Source organism: Triturus cristatus, chromosome 1_1, assembly GCF_964204655.1.
Source record: "Triturus cristatus chromosome 1_1, aTriCri1.1, whole genome shotgun sequence".
Lineage (NCBI taxonomy): Eukaryota > Metazoa > Chordata > Amphibia > Caudata > Salamandridae > Triturus > Triturus cristatus.
The window spans coordinates 2633983-2646783 of NC_140579.1; the positions used below are offsets into that span (position 1 = coordinate 2633983).

General features: G+C 45.9%; 1 protein-coding gene across 1 annotated transcript in view; it reads right to left on the reverse strand.

The window, feature by feature from the left end:
• Positions 1 to 2164: 2164 nt before the first annotated feature.
• Positions 2165 to 12801, reverse strand: part of LOC146869048 (E3 ubiquitin-protein ligase TRIM39-like) — a 148500-nt gene continuing 137863 nt past the window's right edge. Inside the window, exon 6 of the mRNA XM_085643865.1 lies at positions 2165 to 2912. Within this exon, the coding sequence (XP_085499991.1) occupies positions 2398 to 2912 (515 nt within the window). The 3' untranslated portion in view covers positions 2165 to 2397. The remainder of the gene's footprint in view (positions 2913 to 12801) is intronic.

The window sequence follows — 12801 nt, forward strand, 5'->3', positions numbered from 1 at the left end:
TATTGGCTGTTTCCTCTGATGCTGAAGTACCACAGAGGATTAAGATACCTGCTGCAAAGAACATGTCCTTGTGTATCGCAAGGTTTTCAGGCGACAATAAAAATGTAAAGGTAACCTCGGCAATTAATGTTTCTGTGGGAGAGAGATCGGAAGTTGTATCTATTAGCTGTTTCCACTCATGCTAAAGTAGCGCAGAGGATTAAGATGCCTGCTGCAAAGAACATGTCCTTGTGTGTTCAGAGGTTTTCAGGCAACCATAAAAATGTAAAGGTAACTTTGGCGATTAATGTTCCTGCTGGAGAGATATGGGAGTTTTATCTAGTGGCTGTTTCCACTCATGTTAAAGTAGCGCAGAGGATTAAGGTGCATGCTGCAAAGGAACATGTCTTTGTGAATTCAGAGGTTTTCAGGCTACTATAAAAATGTGACAGTAAGTTTAGCGATTAATGTTTATGCTGGAGAGTGATGGGAGTTTTGTGCAACAATAAAAATGTAAAGGTAACTTTGGCTATCAATGTTCCAGCTGGAGAGAGATGGAAGTTTTATCCAGTGGCTGTTTTCACTGATGCTAAAGTAGCTCAGAGAATTAAGATGCCTGCTGCATAGAACATGCTCTTGTGTGTTCAGAAGTTTACAGGCAACAATAAAAATGTAAAGGTAATTTTGACGATTAATGGTTCTGCTGGAGAGAGATGGAAGTTTTATCTAGTGGCTGTTTCCACTCATTCTAAAGTAGCGCAGAGGATTAAGATGCCTGCTGCAAGGAACATGTTTCTCTGTGTTCAGAGGTTTGGTGTTCAAGCAACAATAAAAATGTTTAAGGTTTCTTTAACGATTAATGTTTATGCTGGAGAGAGGTGGGAGTTTTATGCAATAATAAAATTGTAAAGATAACTTTGGCGATTAATGTTCTTGCGAGAAAGAGATGGGAGTTTTATCCAGTGTCTGTTGCATTGATGCTAAAGTAGCGCAGTAGATGAAGATGCCTGCTGCAAAGAACATGTCCTTCTGTTTTCAGAGGTTTCCAGGCAACAATAAAAATGTAAAGGTAACTTTGGCGATCAAAGTTCCTGCAGGAGAGAGACATTAGAGAGTTTTATCTAGAGGCTGTTCCGACTCATGTTAAAGTGACGCAGAGGATTAAGAGCCCTGCTGCAAAGAACATGTCCTTGTGAGTCTGTAGGTTTTAAGCCAATAATAAAAATGTAAATGTAACTTTGGCGATTAATATTCCTGCTGAAGAGAGATCAGAGTTGTATCTAGTGGCTGTTTACACTCATGGTAAAGTAGTGCAGAGGATTAAGATGCCTGCTGCAAAGAGCATGTCCTTGTGTATCGAGAGGTTCCCAGGCGACAATAAAACTGTAAAGGCAACCTCGGCAATTAATGTTCCTGCTGGAGAGAGATGGAAGTTTTATTTAGTGGCTGTTTCCACTCATGCTAAAGTAGCGCAGAGGATTAAGATGCCTGCTGCAAACAACATGTCCTTGTGTGTCTGTAAGTTTTTAGGCAACAATAAAAATGTAAAGTTAACCTTGGCAAGTAATGTGTCTGAGGGAGCGAGATCAGAGTTTTATCTAGTGGCTGTTTCCACTCATGCTAAAGTAGCGCAGAGGATTAAGATGTCTGCTGCAAAGAAAATGTCCTTGTGTGATCAAAGGGTTTCAGGCGACAATAAAAATGTAATGGTAACTTTGGTGATTATTGTTCCTGCTGGAGAGAGATTTGAGTTTAATTTAGTGGCTGTTTCCAGTGATGCTAAAAGAGGGGCGGAGAGCATTAAGATGCCTGCGGCAAAGAATATGTCTGTGTGTGTTCAAACGTTGTCATAGGACAATAAAAATGTAAAGGTAACTTGTTAGATTGGTCCATGGAGCCATGCATATTACATTTACCCTTATTGCCCTTTCAATAGTTTGCAGACAAGCATTATTAATCTAATTACAATTTGTGACGTTTCATTTTTGTTGTAAAGATGCATATGCCAGTCACATGCACCCCAGCACACTACCCACATGCATCCCACCAACACACACCTTATAACAATACAGCACACCATGCCACTGCCCCATGCCACTGCACTAGACACCAAGCTTGCAGTACATAGCACAGCAGCCACACTGCTCTGCAACATACCTAAACACTTATAAGGTCCCAAAGGCGAGACCTGTTGGCTATGCCAAAGCTTGTTTAATTCTGCAGAGACTTTATCATATGTTACATGCAGTTTGGTGCACATTGTCTGCCCTCGTTTTAAAAATGTACAAGGATAAGAGATACATAGTTTCACGTGAGGCTTCTGGTTGTCATGGAAACAGGTCAGAGGGTCATTGTGAAGAAAATTCTTTGGAATTTTGGAGTTTGAACCGTGGATGACAGTTAAGGGGGAGGGGGGGCTCACACCAGCCTCAGATCCGCTCCTCCCCCAAGCCAGAAGTACGGGAAGAGCCTCTGTGTGAAGGGCGCCTGCGGGAAGGAGTAGAGAAGCTCCATGGAGTCTGCATTGTACAGGGACAGCCGCCCCCCCTCGTAGTCCAGATACACCCCCAGCTTCAGGGGCTTCTCACAAGGGGACAGAGGGGTATCAGGGGAGGTGAGAGCCTCGTACTGACCCTTCGACCCCCGCACAGCCCACACTCCCCTCTCAGGTGACCATGTGAAGCCTCCCTTCCTGTTCACAGACTCTGCTGCGACCCCCACGCGCCACCCTCCCCCCTCCTGCAGCAGCTGCACCTCCCAGTAATGTCTGCCGGAGGTGAACCCCTCGCTCCCCAGCACACAGGGCCAGAGGGAGGTGAATCTCTTGGGGGTGTCCGGCAGGGTCTGTGCTGTGCCCGTGTCTCTCACACGTCTCCCCCCGTCACACAGGAGGAGCCAAGGATGAGCCGTGTCAGGATCCAGCGTCACCATCACTGCAGAGAAGAGATTCATAATTAGAGATTTAATGACACAAAGAAAGGCTGTAATTACTGCTTCTGTTTTACATATGATTAATGTACACCACACCTGGAAGGAGCACGCGGCGCTAGACAGTGCGACACTAGGCTGCTGACTACACTAAAAGGAGCGGCACTAGACTGCTCACTGCACTAAAGCGAGCAGCACTAGACCGCTCACTGCACTAAAGCGAGCGGCACTAGACTGATCACTACACCAAAGCGAGCGGCACTAGACCGCTCACACACTAAAGCGCGTGACACTAGACTGCTCACTGCACTAAAGCACGCGGCACTAGACTGCTCACTACACTAAAGCGTGCATTCATCCAGAGCACACACTACACCGAAGAGCACACTGCACTACATAGTGGACATTCTGCTGCACACTACACTGCACCACGCACCATACTACATTGCTCTACCACACGTGACGCACACTACAATAGCAGAGAGTATCAGTTACTTGATTAGATGGTACTGAGCGATAGAGCTACTCCAAGGTTTACTGTACTACTCAGTACAGTGCATTAGATAGTACAGGGTAACAGTTGCTACAAGGAGAGTAGTACTAGTCAGTACCCTGGATTAGATTCTACAGAGTGAGAGAGCTGCTAGAAGTCATACAGTAGTAGTTAGTACAAAAGAGGTACTAGAAGGTATACAGTACTAATCAGTGCACTGCATTAGATGGTACAGAGTGTTAGAGCTACACTAGGTATACTGTACTAGTCAGTACACTGTATAAGATAGAACAGAGTACCACAGCTACTAGAAGGAATACTGTACTAGTCAATGTACTGCATTCAGTGGTACATAGTAAAATGGCTACCCCAAGGTATTCTGTACTAGTCAGTACTCTAAATTAGATAGTACAGAGTAGGATATCTACTAGAAGGTGTACAGTACTAGTCAGTACACTGCATTAGATAGTACAGTGTGAAAGAGCAACTACAAGGAAAACAGTACACATCAGTACACTGCATTAGATGTCACAGAGTGACAGAGGTACTAGAAGTGTACAGTACTAGTCAGTACAATGCATTGGATGGCACAGAGGGACAGAGCTACTCCAAGGTATACAGTACTACTCAGTACAATGCATTAGATAGTACAGAGTAAGAGTTGCTACAAGGAAAGTAGTACTAGTCAGTACCCTGGATTAGATTGGACAGAGTGAGAGCTGCTAGAAATCATACAGTACTAGTCAGTACACTGCATCAGATCGTCCAGAGTCACAGACCTATTCCAAGAAATTTTTTACTAGTCAGTACACTACATTAGATGGTACAGAGTTACTCCAAGGTATACTGTACTAGTCAGTACACTGTGTTATATGATAGAGAGTAACAGAGCTACTCCAATGTGTACAGTACTAGGCACTACTCTGCATTGGATGGTGCAGGGTAGGAGAGCTACTAGAAGGTATACAGTATTAGTCCATACACTGCATTAGATGGCAGAGAGTAATAGAGGTACTGAAATGTACTGTACTAGTCAGTACACTCCATTAGATGCTACAGAGGGATGGAGCTACTCCAAGGTATACAGTACAAGTCAGTACACTTCATTAGATGGTACAGAGTGACAACACTTTTGGAAGGTATACTGTACTAGTCAGTACACTACATTGGATGGCAAACTGTAAGAGAGCTCAATCAATCAAACCACTTTATTCGGCTCACCAAAGCCATAAAAGTATACCACAGTGAACAATTTACATAAAAAGCTGAATAAAAACATATTTATACATATTAAATTCATTAAAATATACCACATAAAAACAATAAAATTATACAGATAAAAACAAATGACTTCTAGATCATTTATCATGCGATAAAAGCAATTATATCTATGTATGAAATTATATCTAACACCCTGTTAGAAATGGGATTTCTGGTTGGCTAAGGTTTGCACCAAAGCCAGGCCGAAACCACCACTCTAGTCAGGATAAGGGAGTTACACTCCTAAAATAACCCCTGCTCCCCCCCTTGGTAGCTTGGCACGCGCAGTCAGGCTTATCTTAGAGGCAGTGTGTAAAGCTTTTGCACAAAATCAACAGTAATACAATGTAAGCACTACAAAAGGACACCACACCAGTTTTAGAAAAATAAGCAAATATTTTATATAAACAAGACCAAATACGATAAATATCCACAATACAGTATTTCAGAAATAGTTACTTCTCAAAATGTCTTTAAGTTGCAAAATACGTTGAAAAACACAGTTCGTACGAATCTGTAGCTCGGTCCGAGCCAACCGTGATGCTGAAAACAACAGAGTATCGCAGTTCCAGCTGACCGCGTCGGTACGGGCCAGCAACAGCGGGACAGATTCGTTCACAGTACCTTTCTTAGTGTGACCCACACGGCGGTGCGAGTCGGTCTTGGCGTCCGTCGTGGTTGCGATGCAAAGTGGAAGCGGTGACGGTGCGGTGCCTCTCGATACGGTACGAGCAGCGGCTCGGTGACGATCGTCCAAACGGCGTTGGTGAGACCAATGCAGGCGGTGCAGGGCGAGGCAGTGCTCGATGCGGTGCTGGCAAGTTGCAATGTGAGCGACAGAGCCGGTTGGTGAGAAGTGACACTGGCCGAGCCGGACAGCGGTGCGTGACGATGCGGTCACGGGTGTCGAGCCAGCAGCGACCGTGTCGGTGAGACCAGGCCAGCGAAGTGAAGCGAGGCGGTGCGGGTTGCGGTGCGTCTCGATGCGGTGCAGGCAGCAGCTCGGTTGACGGAGTCAGTGAGACCAAGGCTTGCGGTGCAGGGCGCGACGGTGCAGCCTGCGGTGCCTTCAGGACACAAGGCCAGCGACGGAGTCGGTCGCGGTTCTCTCTTCTCTGTGGTAACTGAAACAGCAGTTCCAGAAGTGGTACCCAGAGTTTGGTGAAGTCTTTGCAGTCCCTGGGACTTCTTAACAGGAGGCCAGCTCGGTTTCAGGCCCTTGGGGATACTTTAGCACAAGAAGAGAAAGTCCAGTTCCAGTTCTTTCACTGCCCAAGGCAGAAGCAGCAGCTGCAGGCCAACCCAACAATGCAACAACACAGCAAAGGGGCAGTACTCCTCCTGGCAGCTCTTCCAGCTCTTCTTCTGGGCAGGTTCTTTGATTCCCCAAGATTTATACCAACAAATCCTTTGTCCTCTGAGGGCAGAGGGGCCTTTGCCTGGTCCAAACCAGTTCTGGTCAGTCTTCGAGCACTTTGTTGACAAGACTCCTTCCTTCGTTTCACAGAGTAGGCCAGGGACATCAGACGCACCACAGGGGGTGGAGCCAGCATTGTGGAGGGAAGGCCTAGCCCTATTCAGATCCCAACTTCACTAAAAGATGCATTTTATCATTCTGAGTTCAGGTATACTAAACTTGAATTTCTACCGTGTTGCCTGGGTCAGTTAGGATCATAGGATGTAATGATCAAAACTGCCCATTCTGGCCTATGGAGAACAGGTAGCCTTGCAATAGTGAAAAACGAAGTAGGCTGTAATTCACTATCAGGACATGCCACACACACCAGGTCATGTCCTACCTTACACATACAATGCACCCCGCCCATGGGGCTACCTTGGGCCTACCAGAGGGGCGACTCACATGTAGCAAAGGGAAGGTTTAGGGACTTGCAAGTGTGTGCACTTGGCTAGTCGACATGGCAGCCCCAGGCTGCACACAGGCTCTGCAATGGCAGGCCTTAGACACATTTTACAGGCTGTTTGCGTGGGTGGCACAATCCAGTGCTGCAGCCCACCAACACCGTTTGATCTATAGGCCCTGGCACTCGCGGTGCACTTTACTAGAGACTGACACATAGATCAAACAGGCCAATCATGGAAACACCAATCCATACACATTTTATACAGGCGCACTTGCACTTTCCCACCGGATAGCAGTGAGGAAAGTGCGCAGAATCATTACACCAGCAAAAACAGAGTTAAAAACGGGAGGTCAGAAAGCAAAAAGTCTGGGGAAACACGCCAAAAGATGCCAAGTCTAACACACCCTTTCTTCCTATGTCTGACTGCCGCCACCCAAAAATTCGCAACATTAAAAATCTGCCATGGGTTATTTAACAACTGCAGATACAGTAGGGCTGGTCTGACTTGCACAAATCCCTTCCCCTTTAAAATGGGTCCTAAAAACCTTCTCCTCATGGGGCTAAAATGCTCACAAAACATTGTAAAGTGCATGGTGTCCTGCACATGTACAGAGGACCTAGATCTTTTACCCTGCTCCAGCCCTGTACATCTGCTAAAAGACAATGAATATGATTAAAACGGAACCTAATTAGAAGAAATCGATGGAAAGGTTTTGTAACAATTAATAAATACGGTTCTAACAGCAAATGGGCTCTCACCGTGGGTTTCACATTCTCAAATGCCTCTCTCTCTACAGACAGCATATTTAAGAATTGGGCTTTTACCCATGCCACATCCTCTTTTACTATCTTTTCCGGAGTAGCAAAGAGTTCCAGTCGCCCTAATTTTCCGAGCATAGTCTTAACGTATTGTATGCATTGGAGTAAGAGAGCTACTAGAAGGTATACTATACTATACTGGACAATACACTGCATTAGATGTCACAGTGACAGATCTACTCCAAGGCATTCTGTAATAGTCTGTACTGTATAATAGATGGTACAGAGTAAGAGAGCAACTCGAGGGTAAACAGTACGAGGCAGTGCACTGCACTGGATGGTACAGAGTAAGAGAGCAACTAGAAGGAATACTGTACTAGTCAGTACACCGCATTAGATGGTACAGTAACAGGGCTGCCAGAAGGAAACTATATTGGATTGTTACAGAGTGACAGAGCCACTCCAAGGCATACTGTACTAGTCAGTAGAATACTTTAGATGGTACCAGGTAACAGAGCTACTCCAAGGTATACAGTACTTGTCAGTATACTGCATTACATTGTACAGAGTTACTCCAAGGCATACTGTACTGGTCAGTACTATTTACAAGATAGTACAGAGCAAGAGAACTACTCGAAAATATGGAGTACTTTTCAGTACACTGTATTAAATGGCACAGAGCGACAGAGCTACTCCAAGGTATACAGTACTAGTCAGTGCACTGTATTAGATGTTACAGAGTAACAGAGACCCTCCAAGCCACATTGTACTAGTCAGTACACTGCACTAGAAGGTAGAGAATAACAGAGCTACTAGAAGTGCGATGTGCTAGTCAGTACCCTGCATTAGATGGCATAGAGTAAGAGCACGACTACAAGATATACAGTACTAGCCAGTATACAGCACTGGAAAATACAGAGTTAGAGAGATAATAGAAGGTATACTGCAGTAGACCGCACACTGCATTAGATGGCATAGAGTAAGAGCACTACTAGAAGATACACAGTACTAGCCAGTATACAGCACTGGAAAATACAGAGTTAGAGATAAAAGAAGGTATACTGTAGTAGTCAGTACACTGCATTAGATGGCACAGAGCGACAGAGAGACCAGAAGGTGTACTGTACTAGTCAGTAAACTGAATTAAACATTACAGAGACAGAGAGCCACTCCAAGGCAAACTGTACTAGTCAGAAAACTGTAGTAGATGTAACAGAGTAAAATAGTTACTCCATGGTATTCTGTACTACTCAGTACACTGCAAAACATAGTACAGAGTAACCGAGTTAGTCCAAAGCATACTGTACAAGTAAATACTCTACATTGGATGGTACAGATTACCAGAGCTACTGGAAGGTAAACTGTACTAGTCAGTACCCTGCATTAGATGACACAGAGTAACCAAGCAACTCCAAGGTATAAAGTACAAGTAAGTACACTGCATCGGATAGTGCAGAGTAACAGAACTACTAGAAGGTATACTATACTAGTCAGTGCACTGCATTAGATGGCACAGAGTGACAGAGTTTCTACAAGGCATATTGTACTAGTCAGTACTCTATATTAGATGGTAGAGAGCAAGAGAGCTACTAGAAGGTATACAGTAGTAGTCAGCAAACTGCATTAGATGGCAAAGAGTGACAATGCTACTCCAAGGTATACAGTACTAGTCCGTACACTGCATTAGATGGTAGTGTGACAGAGGTACCAGAAGGGTACAGTATTTGTCAGTGGATTGTATTGTATGTTAAAGAGTGACAGAGCAACTTCAAGGCATACTGTACTAGTCCGTACACTGCATTGAACAGTACAGAATGACAGAAGAAGGTATACTTTACTAGTCAGTACACTGCATTAGATTGCACAGAGTGAGAGAGCTACACCAAGGTATATGTACTAGTCAGTACACTGCATTAGATAGGACAGAGTAACAGAGCTACTAGAAGGAATACTGTACTGGTCAGGAGACTGCATTAGATAGTACATTGTAAGATGGCTACTCTAAGGTATACTGTATTAGTCAGTACTCTATATTAGATAGTACAGAGTAAGAGAGCTACTAGAAGGTACAATGTACTAGTCAGTATACTGCATTAGATGGCATAGAGTGACAGAGCTACTCCAAGGTATACAGTATTAGTCAGTATACTGCATTAGATGGTACAGTGCGACAGAGCTACCAGAAGGTGTACTGTACTGGTCAGTACACTGAATTGTATGTTACAAAGAAACAGACATACTGCACTAGTTAGTACACTGCAGTAGATAGAACAAAGTAACAGAGCAACTCCAAGGTATACTGTACTACTCAGTACACTGCAATAAATAGTGCACAGTAACAATGTCAGTCTAAGGCATACTGTACAGGTCAATACTCTACATTAGATGGTACACAGTACCAGAGCTACTTTAAGTTATATAGTACTAGTTAGTTCACTGTATTAGATGGCACAAAATGACAGAACTACTCCAAGGTATATTGCACTTGTCAGTACATTGCATTGGCTGGTGCAGAGTAGGAGAGCTACTAGAAGGTATAAAGTACTAGACAGTAGACTGTATTAGATGGCACAGTGTAACAGAGCTATGCAAAGGTATACTGTACTACTCAGTACACTGCATCGGATGGTACAGAGTAAGAGAGCTACTATAAGGTATACTGTACTAGTCAGTATACTGCATTCAATGGTACAGAGTGGCAGAGCTACTCCAAGGTATACAGTACTAGTCAGTATACTTCATTGGATGGTACAGAGTAAGAGAGCTACTAGAAGGTGTACAGTACTAGTCAATACACTGCATTAGATGTTACAGAGTGACAAAGCTACTTCGAGGCATTCTGTACTAGTCAACACACTATATTAGATGGTACACAGTATGAGAGCTACTAGAAGGTATACAGTACTAGTCAGTACACTGCATTAGATTGCAGAGAGTGACAGAGCTACTCCAAGGTATACAGTACTACTCAGTACACTGCATTAGATGGTACAGAGGCACAGAGCTACTACAAGGTAAACAGTACTAGGAAGTACACTGCACTGGATGGTACAGAGTAAGAGAACTATTAGAAGGAATACTAACTAGTCAGTACACTGCATTAGATGGTACAGAGTGGCAGAGCTACCAGAAGGTGTACTGTACTAGTCAGTACCCTGTATTGGATGTTACAGAGTAACAGGGCCACTCCAATTCATACTGTACTTGTCAGTACACAGAATTAGATAGTACAAAGTAACAGAGTCACTCCAAGGCATACTGTACTGGTTAATCAATCAATCAATCAATCAATCAATCAATCAATCAGGGGAACTATAAGCGTGCTGAGGGTCTCAAGGCGCTGGGAGAGGGGCGAGCAGCTCCATTCAGTCAAAGAGCCCGGTCTTAAGTGTCTTCCTTGAAGCTGTTCAGGTTGTGGTCCCATCTGATGTCGATCGGGAGCTCGTTCCAGGTCTTGTCCGCGATGAAGGAGAATGCTCTTCCACTTGTTCTGGCTCTGCAGATGTGCAGGGTTTCGGCGAGGTCGGCAGATTGGAGGTTTTCTTGAGTACGTAGAAGGAGATTCTCTTGTTGAGGTATTGGGGTCTGATGTTGTGGAGGCATTTGTAGGCATGGGTGAGTATCTTGAAAGTAACTCTTCTCAACGGGGAGTCAGTGGAGGTTCCGCAGGTGTTAGGTGATGTGTTCATGTCGAGGGATGCCGAGGACGAGTCTGGCTGCGGTGTTCTGTATGGTCTAGAGCTTGCGGAGCAGAGACTTGTTGATCCCGGCGTAGAGGGTGTTTCCGTAGCCCAGTCTGCTGGTTATGAGTGCGTGGGTGACGGCTTTTCTTGATTAGTGGGTGTTAGACCTGGCACCATTGGCGTGGGTCACCCTTCCATTTTTGTCTGTGCCTCAATGTGTTTTTGTGTTGGTGTTAGCTGCTCAGGGCACTGTGCCACTGCCATCCAGTGCCACAGTGCAAGTGCTCCCTATGGTAAAATGTATTATGTGAATTGACTTCCACGTTTGGTTTATTTGGTTTACTATCAGTCCCTAGTAGAGTGCACCAGGGGTGCCAAGGGCTTGTATATCCAAATGCTGCTAGTGGGCTTGCAGCACTGGTTGTGCCACCCACCGAAGCAGCGGGGTAAAATGTGTCTAGGGTCTGCCACTGCAGAACCTGCGCGCGGTCTGGTACCGTCGCGCTGACTGAGCAAGTGTCCCCACTTACCAGTCCCTAAACCTTCCCTTAACTGCATGTTAGTCACCCCTCTGGTAGACCTGAGCGCAGGGTGCATTGTAGGTATAAGGTAGGACATGCCCTGATGCGTGTGGCATGTCTTAATAGTGAATTACAGCCATTTTTGTTTTTCACTATTGAAGGCTACCTGCTCTCCATAGGCCAGAATGGGCTGCTGGGATCGCTACACGCTGTGACCCCAGTGGACTCAGAGAGCATGGTAGGAAGTCATGTTTAGTATGCCTGAACTCGGGATAATAAAATACATCTTTTAGTAAAGGTTATTTTAGTATCCTGGGTTTGCAAATGCTACTTTTAGAAAGTTGGCCTTTGCGTGCCTAACCATCTCAGTCCGCCTCTGCTGTGTGTGTGTGTTCTGCCTAGCAACAGTACAGGAGCAGGGCTGGGGGATTCCGGGAGACAGGTTGGCTGCCAGGTGGTGGGTAGAGAGATTACACCAGGATGGGTGGGAGGAGTGCACCCTGACTCTTGAATAGACCTGTGCTCTGCCACCACAAAGCCGGCGCCGCCCCCTGTGGAGCGGCTGATGTCTCTGCCCTGCTGCTGAAAGGAACAAGCCGAGTCACCACAACAGAGTGCTCCAAAACTGGACTGAGCCAGGCCCAGGCCGCCTGGCGCTAAAGAACAAAAGAATCCCTGTATAAAAGTAGGAGCCTGGCTCCTAAGAAATCAGATCCAGATTGAACCACGAAGGAACTCTGCCCGACTAGAAGGACCTGGAAGAAGCTGAAGGAGGAGTAACTTTCCCTGACCTGAGGGACTGGCCTGCAGTAGGTGCCTTGCTAAGGAAGGAGAGGAAAAAGACTGAAAGAGACTTTTGCACTTTGTTCTTCAACTATCTCCAAGGGCTTGGAAGAAGAGCTTGCTCCCTGAACTGAACCCCAGGACCAGTGGGTTCACCGTGTCTCCGCTCGTCTGAGAATTCAAGCCGTGTGCTTTCTCCCGCCGGAGCGCCCTGCGCACCTTCGCATCCCTCCTAGGGCCGTGACACCCAGAAGCCTGGCCGCCTCCACTCGCCGAGAGCCCCGCTCTACCTGAGTCGCTCTGGACCCACGAGTCTGGCCGTCCCGCTTCCCTGTCACCTGCCTGCTACTGGAGCGCGCTTGGTGCCCTTTCGCCCTCCCGCCGGATTTCTAGTGGGGAAGTGAAATCCAGCCTCGGACGGCCGCCCGTACGTCGTAACGTATCCGGCCGCCCCGCTTCACCTCCTAGCCTGAGTCTGACCGTGCCGCCCTCCGCAGTGACCTCCCGCACAGTCCGTGTCGGAGGCCCTGGGC